At 43.8% G+C, this 26,065-nt stretch overlaps 1 protein-coding gene across 2 annotated transcripts in view; it reads left to right on the top strand.

The window, feature by feature from the left end:
• The window catches only part of rnf144ab (ring finger protein 144ab), a 53,400-nt gene that overhangs the window by 7,155 nt on the left and 20,180 nt on the right, over positions 1-26,065 (top strand). Inside the window, exons 1-3 of one of the 2 annotated variants that reach the window (XM_078399236.1) lie at positions 14,570-14,628; positions 20,234-20,310; positions 25,732-25,878. In XM_078399236.1, the coding sequence (XP_078255362.1) occupies positions 25,744-25,878 (135 nt within the window). In that variant the 5' untranslated portion in view covers positions 14,570-14,628; positions 20,234-20,310; positions 25,732-25,743. Of the gene's footprint in view, positions 1-14,569; positions 14,629-20,233; positions 20,311-25,731; positions 25,879-26,065 lie in introns of those variants that run through there. The other variant, XM_078399235.1, reaches the window with a different exon arrangement.

The following is a 26,065-nucleotide window of genomic DNA, read 5'->3' as shown; positions in this document are numbered from 1 at the left end:
CAAGTTCAAGAATATCTTCTTTCCAAAAACCATCAGGCTTTTGAACACTGCACAACAGTAACCTCAACTGTGAACTCTGAACTATCTTTAGTTGCACTAAGGACTATGGGTCTTTTCCATTCGCATTGTGGTTATTAATTCATTAAGGTTTTTTTTTGTTTATTATATATTATCTGTGTGTTGCGTTTGCAGGCATGTTGTGTTGCTACAAGTAAGAATTTAATTCTGTTTTCAGTATGTATGTCAATTAAAGACTTGAAAATTGCTAATTATTAGAAATGCAATTAATCTAAAACTTGTCATAAGTCATAAGGCCATACGTGATGGGAGTAGAATTAGGCAATTTGGCCCATCGAGTCTACTCTGCCATTCAATCATTGGTTAACCTACTCATTCCTGGGATCATTCTTGTAAACCTCCTCTGGACCCTCTCCAGAGCCAGCACATCCTTCCTCAGATATGGTGCCCAGAATTGCTTACAATATTCCAAATGCGGCTTTACCAGCACCTTATAGAGCCTCAGCATTACATCCCTGTTTTTGTATACAAGCCCACTTGAAATAAATGCCAGCACTTGTTGTGACTTGCTGAGCTGTAGTCATATCCTTCAGTTAAATATAATTAAAGCTTGGGTTAGAGCAGGTGCAGAGACATCCCTGTTTCTCTTGCACTTGAGAACTTTGGATCGCGAAACAGAACAAGCTAGCTTGGCACACCTAATGACCATTTCCACGGAGCATCAGATTACTGGCACAAGATAAACAGCATAAGCAACATAAACAACAGCAAGTAAAGTTGTATGTTGATCTGGAGTGATACGAATGCAATAATATATGGGACGAGCTTAGTCTCTCTCTTTTGTCAGTAGGATTGGCCCATAGAAAGAAGAAATGGGATGGATGGAATCTGTCATCAAATAAAGAAGAGTGAGAGACAATAAAGCAATATCTCAAAATATACTGCAGCAACTGGAAATCTGAAATATAGACAGGAAATGCTAGAAATACTAAGTAGGTCAGGCAGCATCTGTGGACAGAGTTAACCGATCAGGTCCGAGACCATCTCCTTCTCATTCAGTGGATGCTACTTGACCTGCCGAGTGCAGCCTGCATTTTCTGCTGATATCCATCTTTCCTTCTTGTTGTACTGCTTTCCTCTGTTTTCAGTATCAATGTGAATCAGTGTGTGTTCTGAATTATCTTTACCTCTTGCACTAAAATTAATAGGAGCTGGCTCAATGGTAATTTACCTGTTCAGTGAAATTATTTTCTTCAGAAATAATGCTTGAGAGAAAAATTCCGCACCGTAAAACAGAAATGTGCTGCGTGTCAAACATTAACATATTTGTGCTGCAATACTGTTTAGAATTTCTGTAAAGTATCTACTTGGGAAATAATGAGCGCTCTGGCATGTGTACGGAGGAGATGTGAGGGGGTTGAGCACAGCCATTGATTATTTAAATACAGCGCACTTGCCACGACTTGCATAAGCATGCTGCTGGAAGTTTCGGGAGATATCAACGAGTGCAGATTCCAGCATTGGCATCCTTTCTGTTCCTGCTGATCATGTTCCAACAGCCCCCCCTCCCCTGATATGGCTCCACCTGCCTCCATATTTTTCCTTTTCTATTTTCTCTCCTGTTTTTTCCTCCTTTATGTGCCCCATCTCCACCCACCCTGCTCCCTTGCCTTTGGTCTCTATGGCCATCATTTGTCACCCCTCCTCGGTCCACCTATCATCTCTTACTTCTGACTCAATAGTCCCTAGTAGGCAGCGAGTGCATGTGAAAGTGGGATAGCATAGAACTAGTGGGCGATCGATGGTTGGTGTAGACTTGGTGGGCCGAAGGGCCCATTTCCGTGCTGTATCTCTAAACTAAACTAAATTACCAGTGGGATATGTCGAAGTCAGTGTTTTGAGTGTCTCCTTTGTTGTGATGTTTCTGTGAACATTTCTTTGTCAGTTCTTGGTCTGTTAATTTGTCGCTTTCTGTCCATTGCTGGGGGAAATGGGGAAATTACAATGGTTTCGAGGTTTCAAGGTTCATTTATTGTCACATAGAATGGTTAATAAGAGAAAATTAAAAGTAGCGTAGATGTTCCCCCAGCAACAAAATTGTGATTTGAGGTTTGTGGGATTCGGCCTTGGCCATGGTTTCTCACGCTGTGAAATTTGATGTTTGTAGAATAAAGGGTACTGTTCCCAAGGTGGTGTGGGTACAGTGTGGGTACGGGTGCATGTCAGTGCATGGGTGCATGAAATTGGCAGGCAGATTCATCAGGTCATAAGTCATAGTGGGGCATACGTGTTGTGAGAATGGTTCAAACACACTTGTTGGTATTATCAATAGAGGCAGAGTACAGAAGCAGAGGAATCATTTTGAACTTTTGTAAAACTCTGGTCTGTGTCGCAGTTGGACTATTGTGTTCCGTTATGGTCACCTCCTGGTGTGAAAATTGTGAAGATATTAGAGAGGGCGCAGAAAATATTTCCAAGAATGGTTTTCCAGATGAGTCTCTGCAGATGGAAAGATAAATTGTTGAGGCTAGAATTGTTTTCCTTGGAGAGGTAATTTGATGGGAAAATGACAAGGGATCTGGATGTAGTGGATTGTGGGAGCTGTGATCATTGGTGGAAGAGTCGGGGAGGAGAGGTCACAGGTTATGAACCAAAGGGGAAGAGAGTTGAGAGTGACACAAGGAACATCTCTTTTACACAGTACATGCAGATTGTGGTGAAGGCAGGTTCCATTGTGCCCTTCCAAGAGGGAATTAATAAGCGTGACGAGGAAAAATTTATACACCTATGTAAAAGGGTTTGGAATGAATTATTGAGCTGCTCTGATCCAGACCTGGCACAAACACAATCTGCCAAATGATCTTGTTTCTATGCTTTTATGATTCTATGATCTACTCTTACTGGAATTGTAATATTCTTTGTGTGTGGAAGACTGTTATATCCTAGTTGAATTTCATGAATAATGTTAATAGAAAGTGTTAATGCCAATATACAGATGACTGAATGAATTTTGGTGTACAAATTTAAAATTGGACCAAGGAAAGCCCTTGAGGTAAAATTTAAGGCATGACTTTGTGATATCCATAGATTTAATGCTATATTTTCAAATAACCTGACGTAAATAAGCTGATGGGAATTAAGAACCTGCTGTGCCACATTGCATACATCCCGTGAAAACACTTCTTCCCTCATTTTTGTTACCTCACCCTTCCCACAATTAGATTTTAAAATAATATATTTTTCTGAAGTAAAATGCTTATCTATTTTTTTTGTGATGTCAAAATTAAATAGGCAAATTTTCTTTTATTCCTCTACAGGCTAAATTGCAGGGATCAAATAAACTGCTAGATATGATATGTTAATGTGTGTACATTCCTGAGACTGAAATGCACTGATTTAAAATTAGAATTTAGATTGATTTTCAGTTTTAAATTGATGTACATGAGGGACATAAAAGCTGAATATTCCTTGAACATTTATATATAACCACTATGTGTTATCAGATAACTATATATATATATTAGATCCAACAAAAATCTGTCCAAATCATCTGAGATCTAAAACCATGCTCCCCATCATAAGACACATTGTCCCTTTGTGTTTGTTGCATTTCCTGAACAGAAATGAATACAAATACTCAAAAAGTGAGTAAATGTATTTCTGTGCTTTGGGTTTGATCATGAGCAGAGTCATTTTATCACACGTTTATCACAAGTTTATAACGTCTACTCCTTGACATCTGCTTTTGATACCAGTTTTCCCCTGCTTTTTCTGAGTTTATTTTGGCGAGGCGCCTTTTTATACATTTTCCTTGTGTTGATGTTTCCCATTTAGAAGAGATGTATAAAATCATGAGAGGAATAGATCGGGGAGAATGGAATCGAGGACCAGAGGACATAGGCTTAAGGTGAAGAGGAAAAGATTTCATAGGAATCTGAGGGGTTACTTTTTCACACAAAGGGTGGTGGGTGTATGGAACGAGCTGCTAGAGGAGGTAGTTGAGGCAGGGACTATCACAACGTTTAAGAAACAATTAGATAGGTACATGGGTTGGACAGGTTGAGAGGGATATGGACCAAACACAGGCAGATGGGACTAGTGCAGTGGACATGCTGGCCAGTGTGGGCAAGTTGGGCTGAAGGGCCTGAAATGTCAAGGCAGAATGAGGTATGTAGGGGGTTGGGACAGAGGTGGTGGGGGGCACAGAAAAGCAAGAGAGGAAGGGATGTGTTACCTAAAGTTATGTTACCTCACCCTTTCTCCCTTCATCTCTCTTTCCTGTTCCCCCATCCTCAATTCTCAATAATCCAGCCCTCTTTTACATCCCCTGTTCCTTCCACCTATATCTTTCCTTCCAGCTTTACTTTTCACTCCTCTCCTCGCTGACACCTTTTTGACGTCACGACCCGAAACATCACCCATTCCTTCTCTCCAGAGATGCTGTCTGGCCCGCTGAGTTACTCCAGCATTTTGTATCTACCTTTGATTTAAACCAGCCTTTGCCCACCCACCTGTCAATCAACCCCCTCACTTGTATCCATCTCTCACTTGTCCTGTACCCACCTCTTTACCAAACTTTCTCCAACGATATTATTGGTGCAGCTTCTAAGCAGGCATTCTAAGAACCTGGGAGGGGGTGGGGGGCAGGAAAGGAACACAAGGGTGAAAGGTCAGTGAGCACAAGTGATCCAGTGATTAATGTCATTATGGTGCAAGGAATAAAGTGACAACTCACACAAGATGGGCACAAGAACGTTATAAATGATGACACCAAATACTGTTTCAGAAGAGATGTGGAGGAATTAGCAATGGTGGAAATCAATTGCCTTTTTCCAACATCACTTAAATCCATTTGTCTTTGGAGTAATGTTTATTTTTTTTAATCTGTTAATTGCTTTCTCATATGTATATTTTATTGTATCATGTTTTATTGGAAGTATATTTCATTGCATGTAGATCAAATTCTTTCAGGAAGTTAGTTTGCGCAGTTCAGTCTGAAGAAGGGTCCCGACTCGAAACTTTGTCTGCCCATTTCCTCCGCATCTTCAGGTCGAGATGTTGATTTCCTTCAGCACTTCTCCAACACTTTTGTTGTGTTTTGTGCTGTCATCTATGGAATGCACCAGGTCAGTCACATTCCCATTCTATTCATAGTGTTCTTCACTTTCCCTGGGCTTTAGAACATGCTTGTTTTTTTTTGGCCAAATTCTGGCTTTGGATTTGCAATGTGACAGCTTCTGTTTGAAATGAATGACATGAAGTAGAGCTTGCAAATTTGCCTCTGGTGCAGTAAAAAAAAAATCATAGGGGCATCGTTGTGCAAAAGGCCCAGTCAAATCCAGACGCCCCCCTCACCACTCCAGAATCAGGGCAATCATGTGCAGCTGCTGTCCAACAACAAAAATCAAATGTTAATGGATTTGTAATTGCTTTTTGAAGGCATGGTGAAAGAGGGGGAAGCTCTGTAATTGAATAAAGGTATGCAATGATTCTTTGATGAAAATATTACCTTTGTCAGAATTTATTTAGCTAATTGATGTTCTTGATCCAGAGTCCTTCTTTGGTTGCTGAGTAATAAGGAGTAATAAGGAGTCAGAGATTTGTACAACATAGAGAAATGCCCTTTAAGTCCACCAACCTTTAAGCCCACCAACCTTTAAGCACCCATCAATGCTAATTCTATTTACAAGCACATGGTGTCTAGCCTTCTATGTCTTCGTGATCCAGGTGCTCGCTCATCAAGATGCGACCATCCCATTTCTATCCATCGCTCTTCTTGTTTTGTAAACCAGCATCTGCAGTGTCCACATGTCATGGAGGGCTGAATATCTGAGAACTGCCATATCAACTGCATATCATTGTTCAAAATAGCCCCAAGCTGTTAACCACATTTGGATAAGCTCTACTTTTTTGTTTGCAGGAAGGGAGTTGAGACAATATATAGAATACAATGGTAATTCACTGGAAATTCTGCCTGATATGAAGAATTGCAAACAGAATGAAAAGCATGTTTTTCTTTCTTTCGGAAAAAATGTAAACAAATTAATCAGGCGTTGATGTAAGATTACGCATAACGGATTAGTTGGGAAAGAGAATGAGAGAAAGTGTGACGAGAACACAATGGTCATATGGGATTACAATGATTAGTGTGGTTAGGCCAAATATTATAAATTCAATATAACTATTATATTTCCATCAGCTGAAGGCTGATTAAAGTTTTGCACTGTTCTTAAGCCGGCACTATGATGTTGATATTTATTAGTGGCTCCGCAGAATAGACATAGTTGTTGGATGGCTTTTGGTATCTGATTAGTTGAACTTCTGATTGGTCTGAGGGCCATGCCATATAAAATTGTTTGAAATACAGTTAAACCCATAACCTGACAATATAAATTAAATTATTTATCCATCACAACAACTCCCTGTATCCCAAAGGTTGAATAATCCCTGTGCAGAGTATTCAAGATGCAAATCAAATTCCCAGCAATGGCAATTAATCGTCTAATGATTCATTCATTCTTAAAATATCAGGATAATTATTTGGTTGGTTGCTCGATGAAAGCAGTTAAATGATCAGAATGATCTGGAATATTGATGGATTAGTGTGATTTCTGTGCAGCAGGTGCTAATTAGAAACCTAATTAAGAAATATCTTTCATGGTTTACCAAAGTAAATGATAGCTTGATATATTGACTATCCTTTTCCCCCCTGGATTTACCACGAGAAGAAATTTTGTAATATATCTTGACTGATTTAATGAGTGGGGCGGAATCATATTTCTCCAATTCCGCCCTATTTAACGTCCTACAAGACGATGATGGTCAGCAAAAAGAAGGGGGTCTGGTTGGACAGAACTTCTTTCTTCCCTACAAAATTTTCTGATTTAAGTATTTCTTATGCAGCTGTGGTGGAACAGATGCTTTGAATAATTAAACTATGCAATGGATCGGCAACTGGCCTTCGTGCGGTGTCCCTTTGCCATTTCTTGGAAAAATGTTATTCAGTAGAGGAATAAGAGGTAATGTTTCTCTTTAGGTCTTTAAAACAAAATGAATGCAGGCCCCAGTTCTCTTCAATGTAATCCATTTCAAATTCTTGGGGTCTTTGCAGTGTGATAGTATGGTGACTTATTAAGTTTAAACCCTTCAGTTTCTTGGCTTGCCTTGCAGCTTGCTCATTGCAAGTGTGTTTGATCAGTCAACGTCTGCAGAACTAACAGGGTTTAATAATGAAAATAAACAGAATATTCACAAATAGATTTCTTGGATTTTCAGTTTATTGCATATGTGACTTTTATTTTTGAAAGAAGACCAACTTGCGTAAATGTGATTTCACCTACTCTGGTGATTTCACCTACTCTGGTTTTATAATTCTGAAAATAGCTTTCGGTTATTGTGGAGAAGAAAGATAAAAAGTTAGTATTGGAATCACATCCACAGTCATATGGCGGCACAGTGGCACAGCAGTAGAATTGCTGCCTCACAGCTCCATCGACTCGGGTTTGATCCTGACTACGGGTGCTGTCTGTACAGAGTTTATACTTTCTTCCTGTGACTGCATAGTTTTTTTCCGGGTGCTCTGGTTTCCTCCCACGCTCCAAAGATGTACAGGTTTGTAGGTTAATTGGCTTTGGTAAAAATTGTAAATTATCCCTAGTGTGTAATATCGTGTTAGTGTAAGGGTGATCGCTGGTGGGAGCAAACTCGGTGGGCCAAAGTGCCTGTTTCCACACTGTATCTCTAAAGTCTTAAAGTCTAAAGTTCTTAACACTCACAAAAGATTAGGTCATCTGTAAGGGGTTTCTGCGCGAAGCTTTCGCCCGACCTAAGGTCCCCGTGCCTTGCTCTGATCCGTTGACCAGGCCGCGCACACTGGTTCCCCGTGAGTGGTTCGACCCACTCACCCCCTACGGTTCTAGACACTGGACTTAGATGCAGGAGCGTTGATAGTGCAGAAAAACTCAACCAGACCAGATTTGAAGACCAGGGTTTAAATGGAAAAGGCTTTTATTGTGCACTTGGGACTATTGTACATGAATGCTTTTACACAGTTCTATCAGACATATAGTGAATTACATGAATACTTTGACTCTGAATTATAAACGCACAGTTCTATAAGACACATACTGAATTACATGAATACTTTGACTCTGAATTATAAACGCAGAGTTCTATAAGACATATACTGAATTACATGAATACTTTGACTCTGAATTATAAACGCACAGTTCTATAAGACATATACTCGACTGTAAGATGGGGAACGTACCACACATCGCGAAATTGGCCAACACATATTTACTTATACACCCACATTAATTAAGCCACCCTCCCCTCTAAAACTATGCCCAGGATGTGCAGGATCGGGGTACATGCTCACCATGGGGCTATTACTGGGGTTACTGGCTGTTCGTGCTGCTTCTCCGCTGTTTTCCGTGATGGTCGTGCTTGTTCCGTGAGTTTCTTCCTTCCGTTCTTCTCGGTGAGTCTCCGTTCTCCGTCCGTTTGTTGCGTCCTCTGACTTTTTTTTTTTTTTTTTTTTTTTTAAATCAAAAAATACTTCATTCAAATAATAAATATAATTTACAAAACATATTTTTAAACAAGCCCATCCGACATTTCCGGAGGTTACATTCGATACAGGCATTCATTTAGACATTTACATACATTTACCCAGTATCCCCTATTTGGAGGGGCGTCTCTCTCCACCACACCCTGCCCCCCATGTCCAGCAGCGGAAGGACCCTAGACTGTGGTCCTCCCCCACAGGGCCTTGGCGTTGGCTGCACCAAGCTTCAGAGCGTCCCTCAGCACGTACTCCTGCAGTCTGCAGTGGGCCAGTCGGCAACATTCCTTGACGGACAGCTCGCTCCGCTGGGAGGCCAACAAACCTCGGGCAGACCAAAGAGCGTCTTTCACCGAGTTGATGACCTTCCAGCAGCACTCGATGTCAGTCTTGGAATGCGTCCCTGGGAACAATCCGTAGATCACAGAGTCCTCTGTGACGGAGCTGCTCGGAATGAATCGTGACAGGGACCCCTGCAGACCTATCCAGACTCTCTTGGCAAATCCACACACTGTGAAGAGGTGGGCCACCGTCTCCTCTCCGTAGCAGCCGTCCCGGAGGCAGCGTGCGCTGGTAGTGAGGTTCCGGCGGTGCAGGAAGGATCTGACTGAGAGGGCTCCCCTCACCGCCAGCCAAGCCAGGTCTTGGTGCTTGTTGGTGAGTTCTGGCGATGAGGCATTTTGCCAGACAAGCTGGGCTGTCTGTTCTGGGAACCACGCCACAGGATCCATGGAGTCATTCCCCTGCAGTGCCCTGCAGGACGTTCCGTGCTGACCACTGCCCGATGGACTTGTGGTCAAAGGTGTTGGTCCGGAAGAACCTTTCCACAAACAACAGATGGTTCGGCAATGTCCAGCTGACTGGCACATTGCGTGGCATCTGCGCCAGGCCCATCCTTCGCAACACCGGGGACAGGTAGAACCTCAGCAGGTAGTGGCATTTGGTGCCCACGTGCCTTGGCTCTATGCTCCGCCTGATGCAGCCACACACGAAGGTGGCCATCAGAATGAGGGCGACGTTGGGCACGCCTTTACCCCCGTTGTCTGCCGACTTCTGCATTATGGCTCGTCGCACCCGGTCCATTGCCGACCCCCAGATGAAGCGGAAGACGGCCCGGGTGATCCCCTTGGCGTGGGAGGGAGGGACGGGCCACACTTGCGCCAAGTACAGCAGCCCCGAGAGCACCTCACACCTGATGACCAGGTTTTTCCCCGTGATGGAGAGGGAGCGCTGCTTCCACAGCTCCAGTTTCTTCCCCACCTTGGCTATCCGCTCCAGCCAATTTTTGTTGCATGCCTCAGCCTTCCCGAACCAGATCCCCAGCACTTTCAGGAAGTCAGGCTTGATGGTGAAGGGGATGGAAGATCGGTCGGGCCAGTTGCCAAAGAGCATGGCCTCGCTCTTCCTGCGGTTTACCCTGGCCCCCGTGGCCAACTCAAACTGGTCGCAGACGCTGATGAGTCTGCGAACCGACCCTGGATCCGAGCAGAAGACGGCGACATCGTCCATGTACAGGGAGGCCTTGCCTGAGTGCCCCCACTGCCTGGCAATGTCACTCCTCTTATGCTCGCATCCTTCCTGATGGATTCGGCAAAGGGTTCAATGCAACAGACTAACAAGACAGGGGAGAGAGGGCAACCCTGCCTGACTCCAGACCTAACGGGGAAGCTGTCTGATTCCCACTCATTAGTTTGGACTGCACTACAGATATCGGTGTAGAGCAGTTGTATCCACTTCCTGATTCCCTCCCCAAAGCCCATTTTGGAGAGCACGTCCCTCATGTACGTGTGCGATATCCTGTCGAAGGCCTTCTCCTGGTCCAAGCCGACCAGGCAGGCATCCACCTGTCTGTCCTGCACGTAGGCAATGGTATCTCTCAGCAGCACCAGGCTGTCTGAGATTTTCCTGCCAGGTACAGCACAGGTTTGGTCCGGGTGGATCACCTGTCCCAGAGCAGACTTGACCCGGTTGGCGATGGCCTTAGACAGGATCTTGTAGTCTACATTTAACAATGTGATGGGTCTCCAATTCCTTATGTCATTCATCTCCCCCTTCTGCTTGTAGATCAGGGTGATGCTGCCCTTCCTCATAGAGTCTGACATGTTGCCGGCTAGAAGTATGTGGTTGTACACTTCCAGCAGGTCCGGGCCCACCCAGTCCCACAGAGCCGAGTACAACTCTGCCGGTAAGCCATCGCCTCCGGGAGTTTTACTCGAGTCAGAGGAACGGATGGAGCCAGTCAGCTCCTCCAGGGTCAGTGGTTGGTCCAGACTCTCCCGCTTGCTGTCGTCCAAGACTTCCGTGATGGAGGACAGGAAGTTCTGGGAGGCGGTGCTGTCTGTGGTCTTTTTATCGTACAGATCCTTATAAAATGATCTGCAGATCTTTAGCATGTCTGTCTGCAAGGATGTTACCGAGCCGTCCTCCTCCCTAAGGCTTTTGATCACAGAGCTCCCCCTGTGAACCTTATGGAAGAAGAAACGTGAGCACGTCTCATCCTGCTCAACATGGCGGACCCTGGACCGGAAGATGATCTTGGAGGATTCAGAGGTAAAGAGCCGAGCTTGCCGGCCCTTCAACTCTCTCAGTTCCTCCCTCACATCCACCCCTCTCCTCTGCAGAAGGAGCAGTTGCTGCAAATCTGTCTGGAGTTGACACAATTCCCTCTTACCCTGTCTTGCTCTCTGAACACCTTTGGAGACGAAGAACTTCTTGATGTTCTCCTTTGTTGCTTCCCACCAGAGTGTCGGGGAGTCAAAGAGGGGCCTCACAGTTCTCCAACATGCGTAGTCCCTCTTTAGCTCCTCAACGTTCTCCGGGGTCAACAGCTCCACATTTAACTTCCACGTCGCTCTGCCCGACTTCCGGTCCTCCTGTAGGTGACAGGTGGCCTGAAGGAGGCAGTGGTCAGAGAAGAACACCGGCGCGAGGTTCGGTGTGTCTGACCGTGACGGCCCTCGATGTGAAGAGGTAGTCTATCCGGGACTGGACTGAACCGTTCGGTCCTGACCAGGTGAACCGCGGCTGGGCTCTGACTTCTGTCTTGCATGCCTTTCTTGCCTGTCTTTTCTTCTTAAGTTTAAAACCCCAAAATCGTGGCCAGTTATACTAATTCTGACCCGTCCTATCTCCCGCCAGATCTCGGGATCTCTTTGTTTCAAAGATGGGTATTTGAGATTTCTCTTTGATCTGCGTTATGTCCGGGAGTACCGGTGATGGCCAGACGGTCTGTTAATCTGTTTCTCGTTGAGAGGTGATGGGCTTAACTGGTTTCCCATCTCCTGCCAGGTAGGTTTCTATGGGCTATTGTGCCCCCTTAACGAGATTAACTGTGTAGGTCGGCTTGGGGCATTGTGAGTATGCTGATGTCAGCGCCCCAGTGTCTGGACTTTGACCTGGTTTCGCAGGTTTCTGCACGGCCAATATCCATCCATTGTTCTGGCCGTGGCTTTGCAGAAACCTAGAGACTGGGCTGTGGGGTTTTTGCTTTTGTGGTTGGTCACGAGGTCCCGCGGCCATCTTGGGACCCACTGATTGTGACATCCCTTGTTAAAAAACTGACCGCAGCCTTTCTCCGCTATCAGCCCCAGTCCCGTATAAAATGTCCAAACTGCAGCTCTTTGGTTTTGTTGTTTTGCAGAATGAGGGAAAACTTCTCAAATCTTACACATCTTAGACCAGATCCCTATATTAAGCCAGGTTGAACAACTGTTTGAAAATTAACCAACTTTTGAACAGGTGACAAAAAAAGTATTTCACGCTGAGGATGTTAGTGGGGCTGTGAGAAGTATATTGTTACTGAAGAGGGAATGTAATGGCTTAATCCCAACATTTGGTGACCTCTAATTCCAGGCTAAGAAATGGTAGAGGAAAGATATAAATAGAAAGTGTGTTGCCTGGAGATTCATCCTTTGTCAGTTGCACATATAGCAACGTCAGCACGTTGTATACTGCCTCTGAAATTCTTTCCATAAAGTCAATGGAATGAATTTGGGAAGTGGAGTACAATACACCAACATTTGTGAAACACCATGAAGACACGAGACTACAAATGATAGAATTGTGAGCAAAAAACAAACTGCTAGAGGAATTCAAAATGGGTCTAGCAACATCTGCGGAGGGAAATGGACAGACAAAGTTTTGGGTTGGGAACCTTCTTCAAGTCTGGATTAGAGGGGAGACAGCTGATTGAAAGATAATAGACAATAGACAATAGGTGCAGGAGTAGGCCATTCAGCCCTTCGAGCCAGCACCGCCATTCAATGCGATCATGGCTGATCACTCTCAATCAGTACCCCGTTCCTGCCTTCTCCCCATACCCCCTCACTCCGCTATCCTTAAGAGCTCTATCCAGCTCTCTCTTGAAAGCATCCAACGAACTGGCCTCCACTGCCTTCTGAGGCAGAGAATTCCACACCTTCACCACTCTCTGACTGAAAAGGTTCTTCCTCATCTCCGTTCTAAATGGCCTACCCCTTATTCTTAAACTGTGGCCCCTTGTTCTGGACTCCCCCAACATTGGGAACATGTTTCCTGCCTCTAATGTGTCCAATCCCCTAATTATCTTATATGTTTCAATAAGATCCTCCCTCATCCTTCTAAATTCCAGTGTATACAAGCCTAATTGCTCCAGCCTTTCAACATACGACAGTCCCGCCATTCCGGGAATTAACCTAGTGAACCTACGCTGCACGCCCTCAATAGCAAGAATATCCTGAGAGGAAAGGGTGGGGCAAGGGTTGTTGTGGAGATGGTCACAAAAGCTAGAGGTGGAAAATGGAGAGGACAAAGTGATGCAGATGGTAGATTCTGATAAGAAAGGAATATGAGGAACAAAATGTAGAAACCAAAGGGAGGGATGATGAGTAGATGGGAACAACAGAGGGGGTGCCACGGGTGGTAAGTAGGGGATATGGGGGGGCTAGGGGTGGCGATGAGTTGGAAGGAGGAGGGAAAGGAACAGAATAACAGAGGTGGATGGGAGAATGGAAAAAAAGATATGGGTGAGAGGACACGGGTGGATCAGAATGAGAGATGGTGGATTACCTGAAATTGGAGAATTCAATGTCCATGCCAATTGGTTGTAGGCTGCTCAAATGGAATAAGAGGTACTATTCTAGTTTTTGTGTGGCTTCATTCTGGCAATGGAGGCGGCTGAGGAAAGACAGGTGAATACGGGATTGGGAAGGGAAATTGAAGTGGCTTGCAACCGGGAGTACCAGATGGTTCTGGCAACAGAGTGCAGGTGTTCAGTGAAGCAGTCGACTCGTCTAGGCTTGATGTTGTCGATGTAGAATAGGCCACATTGAGAGCACCAAATTCAGAGCACCTGCACTTACGGAGGAGGTGCATGTAAACCTTTGTCTCACCTGGAATTAATGTTTGGGTTACTGAATGGAGGCGAGAGGGGTGTTGCACCTCCCCTCTCACTTCCCGAGGCACTTTCCCCTGATTGTGCTGATTCCAAAGTCCAATGGTCTTATTAAGGTCTCAAGGTTTCAAGGTCAGTTTATTGTCACATGTACCAATTAAGGTACAGTGAAATTTGCGTTACCATACAGCCATACTAAGTGAAAAGCCACCAGACACACAACCACATAAAAGTTAACATAAACATCCACCACAGTGGATTCCACATTCCTCACTGTGATGGAAGACAATAAAGTTCATCTTCTTCCTCTTTGTTCGGGGCAGTCAAACCATCCACAGTCGGGGTGATCAAAGCCCCCACAGCTGACGATTGAAGCCTCCGCCGGGGTGACCGAAACTCCTGCGTCGGGGCAGTTGAAACTCTCCGCGGCATGGAGCCCCCAAGTCGGCCTCTTCTTACCAGAGACTGTGGGCTTCACGGTTAAAGTCCACAGGCCCCTCGGTTGGAGCTTCGAACACGGCAAAGGGATCGCAAGCTCCGCGATGTTGAAGTCCCACAGACTCCCGCAGCTTGGAGCACCCGTCGGTTTCCAGGAAAGGCTGCCAACTCCACGATGCTAGGCTGCAGTGCGGACGGAGATACGACACGGAAAAAAAATCACATCTCCGTCGAGGTAAGAGATTGAAAAAATAGTTTCCCCCAACAACCACCCCCCACATAACGCAAACCAAGGAGCACTAAAACATACTTTTTAACAAAAAAAGAAGAAAGGACAGACAGACCGTTGGCGAGGCAGCCACCACTGATGGCGCCACCCGGTGCTTACATCTCTTTAAAATTGTGTCGGAAAGAATAGATTTGATAAAAAATTGAAACACGGTAACGGATAAAAGATATCAATGACGATTTGCCTGAACTGAATGTACTTGGAATTATTGAGAGGTGATCTCAACTCGTATCGGAATATGAGGGGTTGTTCTCTTCAGCTAGGTGTTGTTGTAGGAGTTGGGTGTTTAGGATTGAGGTGGGGGTAGTTTGCACTATGCATTGTAAATCTTTGGAATTCTTTGTCAGAGGGTTGTGGATATACAACTGTTGAGTATATTTAAGGCTAGGTCCATTGCAAGTGGACCATTAAGTAGATCTCAAGTAACTATAGAGCCCAGAGCTCAGGGTGAAATTGAATCGTTCTGTTTCCCTGAGTTCACCAGATTAGTCTGCAAACCTGATTTCTATTTTTGCATTGCTAAATGGAGTACACCACCTCCATTGATGGGAATCAACCATTTTGTTGCAATTAGATGAAGCATTATGTAGTTACTTTTATCCTTGGATTCAAGGAAGGGAATGTTTCCTGGTGGAGAGGGAGCTAGTCTGGAAAATGGCTATATTTGAAATAAAAATTCTGCATTGAGCCTTTTTTTAATCCTGAATGATTTCAGAACTCTTCAAAAGCCAACCCAATCTCGCACTGTTATTTTAAACAATAATTTGTTCACATCTCTTCAGGATAACGCTAAAAATATATTGCGAGCAACACTTCTGTCAGTTTGTGTAAAATTAGTTCATGCATCAGCTCTGTACAGTGTTGCTAATGTTTTTTTTTTAAGCCATTGATGTTAAGAAGGAAGATGAAAATCAGTGAAGCAATCAACAATTAAAAACACTGATTTTTTTAAACTTGAACATTTATTGCAAGTGCTAAACTTTGCAGCTAAGGATCCTAATCATATTATGGAAATCAGTTAAATTTCCAGTTCCTGGTGCGTCCCGAAGCTTTATAATTGTTTCGCAGCTCAGATGATTTAGTTAAGAACACTGCAAAGACTTAGGTTTGTGCTTTAGCCATCTCTGTGGACCTGTAATAATCAAGAGTGCCTGGTACCTCAGTTATTTATGTCATCTTTATATAAAAATCAGTGGTTCTTTGATTCGTCAGGTGCCTCAGGGATGCTATATTTCCCTCCTCCTCTCGAACAGATTGTATCCATATAATCCATACTGCTCCCTTGTTAACGAGAGAGTGGGGAGGTGACAAATGCAATATGGTACATGGCATAGGTATCAATTAGTTTACTAAGTGTAACACAGTTGGATTCAAACATTAGGACAGGAAACCGAGTTTGTTCTGTACACTGCTCCAGCACAGATGACAATAGCAACTTGTTTGTGAACATAGTTTGTGAGGTTGACCCTGTGTGGGCTAAAGGAATCAAGGGATATGGGGAAAAAGCAGGAACGGGGTACTGATTTTGGATGATCAGCCATGATTATATTGAATGGCTTGAAGGGCCGGGTGGCCTATTCCTGCAACTATTTTTCTATGTTTCTATGTGTTCCTGCTCTGTAATTGTAGCAGATAGCAGTAATTGTCTTACATGGAACATAGAAGAGTACCGTACACGAACAGGCCCATCAGCCCACAATGTCTGTGCTGAACATGATGGCAAGACCCCAACTCTTATCTGCCTAGAGAGAGCTAGATAGAGCTCTTAAGGATAGCGGAGTCAGGGGGTATGGGGAGAAGGCAGGAACGGGGTTCTGATTGAGAACCCTGAAACCCAACAACCGGTCAAATTTAAACAGCCTCTTACACTGCCTTGAGGACATAAAATGATGGATGGCACAGAACTTCCTCCAATTAAATGAGAGCAAGTCTGAGGTCATCCTATTCGGCCCCCCCTGACGGGTACCCGAAAAAGGGACCACATCACGCCGATTCTGGCCTCTCTCCACTGGCTCCCTGTACGGTACAGAATTAACTTCAAGCTCCTCCTATTCACATATAAAGCCCTAAATGGACATTCCCCCCCCCCCCCTACATCAAAAATCTTCTAACCCACTTCTCTAACTCCAGGTCCCTCAGGTCGGCCGACTTGGGGCTACTCACTATCCCGCGGTCTAGGCTTAAGCTCAGGGGTGACTGCGCTTTTGTGGTTGCAGCTCCTAGACTGTGGAACAGCATCCCTCTCCCCATCAGAACTGCCCCCTCCATCGACTTTAAGTCCAGGCTCAAAACCTATTTCTACTCCCTAGCGTTTGAGGCCCATTGAGGAGGCGCTGTGAACTGTTTTGTATGTGCTGATATTTCCTTAGTACCTAAACAGATGTACAGCACTTTGGTCAACGTGGGTTGTTTTTAAATGTGCTATACAAATAAAATTGACTTGACTTGACTTGACTTGAGAATGATCAGCCATGATCACATTGAATGGCGGTGCTGGCTCAAAGGGCCGAATGGCCTCCTCCTGCACCTATTGTCTATTGTCTAGACATAATCCATATCCCACCATTCCCTGCCTACCCAAAAGCCTCTAAAATGCTACTATCGTATCTGCCTGAACCACCATCCTCAGCATCGTGTTCCAGGCACTCACCACCCTCTGTGCTTTAAAAAACAAAGCAAAGCATGCCCCGCACATTTTCTTTAAACTTTGTTCCCCTCGCCTGAAAGCTATGCCCTCGGGTATTTAATTTTTCAATCTTGGGGAAAATGTTCTGACTGTCTATCCAATCAATGCCTGTCATAGTTTTATAAACAGGCACCACCGGCTTGCGTAAAAGGCGAGTTACATGAACCCGCACATGTAAACAATTCACAGTAGGTGGTCATGTTTCCTGAATGACCTGTGTTGTTGCAATGGGATGATAGCGAGGGCTTTCTGTCCGCTCATAGATATAAAAGCATTGACTGGGTTCGTTGCTCTTCCAGTTTTGGCCACTGACACAGGGAAGGTGAGCGAAAACAAGGGAGGCGGTGCAGAGCAACTCCCAGTCGACATCTTCCACAAGGTGCACCAGTGTCACTAGCTGTCGCGACGTCTAGTTGACACGGCTGCTGTTGTGGCTCATGGTGTAGTCCCTGGCTGACAGTGCTTTTTGCAGGCCACGGACAGGGTGCCTTTGGTCACTGTGGGGCTCTTTCCCTTCTCTCCAGCTGCTGCTTCTTCCTGTCGGCTGTCACTTTGTCCGTTCTGCCGTTCCTCCTCGTCCTCCTGTCGTTTTGTTCACTTTGTGCTCCCCCTTCTATCACCGCTGCCTCCTCCTTCTCCCCTGGAGTTCCTGACATTGGTTCGGCAGCTGGTGAGAATGGAGGGAGTCTTGGGGTGGCCGAGCATGTCCTGTTGGTGGCGGAGGCCTGAAGAGAACTCTGTCGGCCTGCTGGATCTTCCGGTTGTTAATCATTTTAACTCCTCTTCCCAATCCCACACTGACCTTTCTGTCTTCCTATTGATGGGGTGAGGCCACATGCAAACTGCAGGAACAGCACTCCAGGTCCTACTCGGGTAGCTTACAACTCAAGGGTATGAACATTGAATTCTTCATTTAAGTAATATCCTCCCTAACCCCTCTCTTTCCAGTGCCTCGTCAACCCCGCGACATTTCTCCCATTATCCTGCCCTTCTTTCCCCCCTGTCTTCTTCCACCTAGGTCCTTTTCTCTGACTTTACATTTAACTCTTCTCCCCTTGTGTGGCACACTTTTGTCTCTTTTTCATCACCAGCCTTTGTCATTTACTCCACCCATCTATCAATCAAACCTCCCTCCCCCCCACCTGTATCTACCCATCACTTGCCAGGCTTTATCCTGTCCCCACCACTTTCCCAGGCTACTCGCCCCTACTGAAATCAGTCTGAAGAACGGTCCCGACCCAAATTGTTGCATGTCCATTCCCTTCGCAGATACTGCCTGGCCTGCTGAAATACCACCACACTTTGTGTATTGCTCAAGGTTCAAGCATCTGCAGTTCCTTGTACCTCTAGTTTATTAATCCGCTAATTCTCTGTATTCAAATTCGGTCCACTGTGTTGCTCAGGTGTACTTTTGTTAGCCTGTCAACCACTGGTGAGCTGAATCTGAAATAGCACCAGGGTTCGGCAGATGTGCTTGTGAAGACAATGATGGCCAATAAGCCTGACAATTGGCCTGTCCGATTAGGTGGCCAGAGCACTCACCAGTGTTGGAATTCTAGTATACTCCAGTGTTTTTCTGCCTCTCCCCCGTCTATCTCCCAAGAAAGTTGACATGCTTTTGGGCGTCACAGTGGCGCAGCGATAGAGTTGCTGCCTTACAATGCTTGCAACACTGGAGACCCGTGTTCGATCCCGACCACGGGTACCGTTTGTACGGAGTTTGTACGTTCTCCCCGTGACTGTGTGGGTTTTTTCCCGAGATCTTCGGTTTCCTCCCACACTCCAAAGACGTACAGGTTTGTAGGTTAATTGGCTTGGTAAATATGTAAATTGTCCCTAGTGTGTGGAGGATAGTGTTATTGTGCAGGGATCACTGGTCGTTGCGGACTCAGTGGGCCAAAGGGCCTGTTTCCGCGCTGTATCTCTAAACTAAACTAAATATTCTCCTTGTAATGCAGTTTTGAAGAACGGCTGACTTCATGAAAGGAAGGGAAATTTGGAGTGAGTGAATCTTTGAAGATGGCGTGAGAGGATGAGAAGATTGTTGAAACAATTGGGATGATTGGCTTTATTGCAGGAAGTGCTGAAGCAGAGAAGCTGCAGCTTTCACCAGAACTGGAGTTTATGTCCAGTTCTAAACTCCTCGCTTAAGGGAGATGTTAAAGCATTGGAGAAGGTCTGGAAGAGATTTACCAAAGTGGAATCTGGAATGAGTTGTGTCAAGAGGCTGGAGAAGTTGGGATTATTCTCATTGGTGTAGAAAACATTATAAAGAGTTTAACAACTGTTAAAATCTTGAAAGGTTTTATCAAATGAAATGGAGATTAATATTTACCGTGACAGAAGCGTTAGGAATGAGATGGCATGGTTTTAAAGTGCTGATTCAAAGGGTGGAAGAAGCAGATTTGATCATTTCAAAAATATATTTGATAATTTGAAATGTAGAAAAATTGTAACATTCAGGTAAAAGAATTGGAGGAATGGGATGCTTGAATATCCCTTTTACAGAGGTGGATATGGGATAAATGGCTCTGACGTGCTATATATTTTGATTCTATGATAGTTGAGCGCTTGCACAGAAAAAAAAAAAGGTAATTTAAATTATGTAAAGTAAAAAAGTGCTGCAAAATGACAATTTACTACTTAAAAGCTTAAGTGCTTATGTTACCAGTTTTGACATATAAAAATTAGATTTAATAATGCATTTGAAATATGTTGGACGAAAAGTTTGGCAAGCCTTAATTGTGTTTAGTGCAATAATAGGTTAGATTTTGGGAATGAATTGCTCCAGATCTAGCTAAAACACAATGTGATACTTGTAGCATCAACTTAACTTTTTTTACAATTTTCTACCTGTCATTTCAGATCAATTTCATGATACATTTAAGAGCGGCCACCAATGACCTCTTTGTTCTGTGGCCTGTTTGGAACTTGGCCCAACAGTAAGTAGATTAATGCAGCTAAATTAAAACAAAACGCTGAAAAACGTTTACGTACGAGTGAAAACTATTCATTTGATAATTTACAGGGACTTAACATACATTGGTTAAAAACATTCCGCAACATGTGTTAAGGTTTTCTTCAGTTTCAGAAATGAGGTCAGGTAGAGTTATAATAGTTGTTAATGTTATGCTGTTGGAAAAAAAGAGTGAAAAATACTCCAGTTTGACTGTTGATATAGAACGGTACAAGCACAGAAACAGGCCCTTTGGCCACAATGTCCATGCCAAACATCTTGCCAAGTTCAACTAAGCTCCTCTGTCTCCACGTGATCCATATCCCGCTTAAATTTATCCTCTGACATTAAAGCTACGTCCCCTCGTCTCTGACATTTCCACTCTAAGAAAAAGGTTTGGACCGTCTACTCTTCATTCCCTGCATATCCATGTGCCTCGTACATATTGTTTAAACTTTGCCTCATTCACCTTAACGGTCTGACCTCGAGTCTTTGACATTTTTACCCTCGGGGAAAAATATTCTGACTGTCTACCCTCCCTATGCATTGTTCGTTTTTATATACTTCAGGTCTCCTCTCAACCTTTCACACTTCCTAGAAAACAATCCAAGTTTGTCCAAATCATATAAAATCTTCCAATCCAGGGCACCATTCTGATAAACCTCTTCTGCAACTTCTACAAAGCTTTCGCATCCTTCCTGGAATAGGGTGACCAGAATTGCACGCAATTCTGCAGATGCGGCCTCACAAGTTTTTAATGAAGCTGTAACATGGCCTCTTGATTCTTATACTTAATGCCTCGACTGATGCATCTTATTATGCACCTTTAAGGAGCAATGGACTTGGACCCCAAGTTTGCTCTGTGCATCAATGCAGTTAAGGATTTTGCCACTAACTGTATAGGTTACACTTGCTTATGATCTCCCAAAGTGCCACACCTCACACTTACTAGGATTGAACTCCATCTGCCATTTATCTTCCCATATCTGTGACTGATCTATGAATACGTTTATCCTGGTGGTGATTAATCCATTTCTCCTGGTGACAATAAATATTTAAACCTTCAAATTGGATATGGTTTTCCTCAATGTAGGAACTAATTTACTCTCAGACTTAGCATTTGCAGAAGTAAACAAAACCTTATTGCTTTAAAACACAAAGCAGTTTTCTGTTCACTGTCTAAGCTGCAGCAGCACTTTGAACCATTTAAATATCACTGGATTGAAAATGATCCAAAGCAACTAAATTTGTTTATCCAATCAATTTGATCTTTTCCCTCATGAATCATGAAATAAGGAAGGAATGTTTGTAAATCTGGCTACTTTACCAATGCAATACACTATCTCAGCCTGATGGATCGGGGATGTGTAGGAAGGAACTGTAGATGCTGGTTTTTACTGAAGAACGGTCTCGACACGAAACATCACCTATTCCTTTTCTCCAGAGATGCTGCCTGACTCGCTGAGTTACTCCAGCATTTTCTGCCTATCGGTGGATGGGCTTGGTTTAGTTTAGTTTAGAGATACAGTATGTAAACCGGTCCTTTGACACGCCGACTCCGTGCCGACCAGTGACCCCCGCACACTAACACTATCCTACAAACACTAGGGACAATTTTTACATTTTTACCAAGCCAATTAACCTACAAACCTGTACATCTTTGGAGTGTGTGAGGAAACCGGAGCTTCCCAAAGAAAACCCACGCATGTCACAGGGAGAACGTATAAACTCCGTACAGACAAGAAGCGGTAGTCAGGGTCGAACCCAGGTCTCTGGCACTGTAAGACAGCAACTCTACCATTGCACGTGGCTGTGGGGATATTGCATTTTAACTTTTGTTATTAATGAGACATTTTCTTCTTGATTGGTGATTCATCTCATGGACATTTATGACTGACCTTCCTGGCAGTGGAAGTCATTTATTCTTTTGAATCTAGTTTAGTCTATCCTCTTTTATTCTTTCTGGGACTGCTGCATGTTTTAATTATAATTTTGACAACGGTTTAGCAGGAGCAGACAGGTGACAGCAAGGTGAATCTTGAAGGAAATTCATCTTTGTGCACTTTTGGAAAAAGGCTCAGTTCAGTTTCAGTTTAGTTTATTGTTACTTGTACTGAGGTACAGTGAAAAGCTTTTGTTGCGTGCTATCCAGTCAGCAGAAAGACAATACATGATTACAATCGGGCCATTTACATTGTGTAGATACATGATACGGGGATAACGTTTAGTGCAAGGTAAAGCCAGCAAAGTCCGATCAAGTATAGTTCAAGGATCACTAAAGAGGTAGAGAGTAGTTAGGCACTGCTCTCTGGTTGTGGTAGGATGATTCAATTGCCTGATAACAACTGGCAAAAAACTGTCCCCGAATCTGTTGGTGTGCATTTCACACTTCAGTATCTTTAGCCTGATCGGAGAGGGGAGAAGAGGAAGTGGCCAGGTTGTGACTCGCCCTTGATTATGCTGCTGGCCTTACCGAGGCAGTGTGAGGTATAAATGTAGTCAATGGAAGTGAGGTTGTTTGTGTGACGGTCTGGGCTGCGTCCACAATTCGCTGCAATTTCTTGCAGTCTTGGATGGAGCACTTCACAAACCAAGGTGTGATGCATCCTGATCAAATGCTTTTTCTGGTGCATCTGGAGAAGTTGTGAGATTTGTAGGGAACATGCTGAACTTCCTAAGCCTTCTAAGGAAGTAGAGGTGTTGGTGCGCTTTCTTGGTTGTTGCTTCAATGTGGGTGGTCCAGGAATAGTTGGTGATATTGACTCCTTGGAATTTGAAGTTTTTCAACCATCTCTACTTTGGCACCGCCAATGGTAATTTGGTCACATTTTCCCAGGTATTCTGCTAAGGCTTTTGATAATCAAGCATTTACCTACTTCTTTTGTCAGCTTTTATATATTCAACCCTGAACCTGATTTCAGGTGGGGAATTCTATATCTCAACAATCCTCAATTTTGTTAGCTTAGCCCTTGCATTTCTTTTGATGAAGTGTTTAAATTTGTCCTTTTCATTACCGTCTGAGCAAACTATGGAAATATTTTTCCCCCAATCTGCTTTCTCAAAGCTTGCAATTAAAATAAAATACAATTTGTTTCTACTAATTTATCTGAGATACTGAGGCTAAATATAATGCCTAATTCCATCTGAGATAAGTGAGATTTGCGTGGATAATTAATTGAACTGGGAATTTGTGTTTGTGGAGGAAGAGTCATAAAGTGATTGGAAGAAAGTAAATTGATTGTAGGAATAGGTCCAAGGGACTCGTGCAAGGGATTTTTTTTCAAGATGGCATAACAATTTGCAGAAGATGTTGAATGGGATAAAAGCATTTGCAATCTCTGGCTGTGAATAAATGAAAAGAATATTAAACCGAGGGAGTTATGCAAAATTTTAATAAAATGCTGATTTTACAACGGCTGTGCTATTTTAACAAGGTTTCAAAACCTTGAGAAAAACGCTGGGAAGATTTACTAGGCATGAGGATTTCATTAACTTAGAGTCAGAGAGGCTGAAGTTGTTCTCACAGCAGAGAAGGGTAAAAAGAGATTTAACAAGGCATTCAAATTCAGGTTGAGGTTTTTGTCATATGCACATGTACAATGAGGTGCAGCAGCACCACAGACACATAGGGATAATGTCCAAAATTTGAAATGATACATAAATTACACACATTCTGCAAGGGAGTAAAATAAAAAAAACAAGAAATGCTCCATGATAGTGAAAGAGGTGGTCCGTATTGCGCCTTTACCGAGGTAGGTTTTGGGTTGTACAACTCAGTTCAAGAACCTGATGGTTGTAGGAAAGCAGTTGTTGCTGAACCTGGTTGTGTGTGGCTTTAGGTTCTGGACCTCCAATCAGACAGTAGTAGCGATAAGAGGGCGTAGAATAAATGGTGGGGGATCCTCAATAATAACTGCTGCCTTCTTGAGGCAGTGACGCATGCAGATGGACTGTGCTCTTGAAGGACTAGGCTGAATCCACCACTTTTGCAGTTTCTTCTGTTTCTCTGCATTAAATTTGCTGTACCAGACTATGATGCAACCAGTCAGAATACTTCAATGGTGCATGTGTGGAAGTTAAAGTAATCAATGACCTACCAATTCTCTTTAAACGTCGAAACAAGAAAAGTTCTATCTGCTGGGCCCAGCACACGCCATCTGAGATGTCATCCGAGCCCAGGAATTTCCAAAGCGAACCCATCAATGAAAACTGGCACATGGTTTCTCGATATCCCTTTTTCTGAAGTCATAGATTAGTTCCTCCGTTTGTTGACGGTGAGCGGGAAGTAGTTATTACGGCAACACTGAACCAGGTGTTCTATCTCTCTCCCATAGGCTGCATCGCCACCAGTGATTCAGCCAACAACTGTGGAGTTGTTCAGCAAATTTGTAGATGGCATTGGAGCTGTGTTTAGCCACACAGTCATGGGCGTTAAGAAGGTAGAGCAGGAGATAGACATGCAACCTTGAGGTCCGCCTGTGTTGATGGTCGGTGAGGAGGAGATTCATGAACAAATTTTAAAAGAAGAAATGAGGAGAAACTCCTTTTACAGGCAGGTAGGTCAGTCACAAAGCAGGAGCAGAATTGGCCAAAGAGACTGAAGTTAGTTGGTTAAGTATCTTTTTAATTCGTCTGGTTATTAGGATCTGGATTATAGAAGAAAACAACTCCAGATACTGGTTAATACACAAATGGGCACAAAGTGGTTGGGCAGCGTCTCTGGAGAACATGGATAGATGACGTTTCGGAAGAAGGGTCTCAACCAGAAACATCTATCCATGATCTCCAGAGATGCTGCCTGACCTGCTGAGTTATTTCAGCACTTTGTGTGCTGCTCTGGAATGTGTTGGCTGAAAGTTTGCTTAGGTCAGAATCAATAATAACTTTGAATAACAAAATCGGGTAAATATCTTGAGGGAGAAAGTTGCTTGACTCCGGGGAGAGCAGTGGAGTGGGACTAATGGAAGAGCTATTTCAAGTAGTTATCTCAGCCACGGGGAGGGGGGGGGGGCAAGCAACTTCCGTGACGTAAGGTTCTGCTATAATTTTCCGTTGCTTGTTTCAAAGCATTTTTTCAAATTCTCGCATGCTACCAATCTTAATTGAAATAATCAAAGCCTTTTTTTTGGCAAAGAAGAAATGTAACGATTTACCTTTAATGTAAGTTGGTGCCGCCGTGCCTGCAGTAATGCGTATGGCAAGTGACCTTCCAAATAACAAGTTAAGCCTTTACCTGTCATGTGACGTTATGCATCTGCACTGTAAATGTTCAACTGTGAGAAACGCTGTCAGTTTGAGGAAAGTCATCAGTTGCCAATGTCTCATTTCATATCTCTGATGTTGTTGATATTTTTCTTTAATTTATTCAACAAATGATTAAATTGCACATATATTTTCTTTCTTCCAGAATCAAATTAGAATGACAACGGAAAGATATAGGCCAACTTGGGACCTGGCATTGGATCCCCTTGTATCCTGTAAACTGTGCCTTGGGGAATATCCTTTAGAACAAATGACTACAATATCACAGTGCCAGTGCATATTCTGCACACTGGTTAGTATCATGTAATTTGTTATTCTATGTTAGTTTGTATGTTCTCCCCGTGACCTGCGTGGGTTTTCTCCGAGATCTTCGGTTTCCTCCCACACTCCAAAGACGTACAGTTAATTGGCAAATGTAAAAAATTGTCCCTAGTGGGTGTAGGATGGTGTTAGTGTGCGGGGATCGTTGGGCGGCGCGG

Source organism: Rhinoraja longicauda, chromosome 5 (assembly GCF_053455715.1).
Source record: "Rhinoraja longicauda isolate Sanriku21f chromosome 5, sRhiLon1.1, whole genome shotgun sequence".
Taxonomy (NCBI): domain Eukaryota; kingdom Metazoa; phylum Chordata; class Chondrichthyes; order Rajiformes; family Arhynchobatidae; genus Rhinoraja; species Rhinoraja longicauda.
Note: the sequence above shows the minus strand (reverse complement) of the source record. Positions and strands in the feature narration are given on the sequence as shown.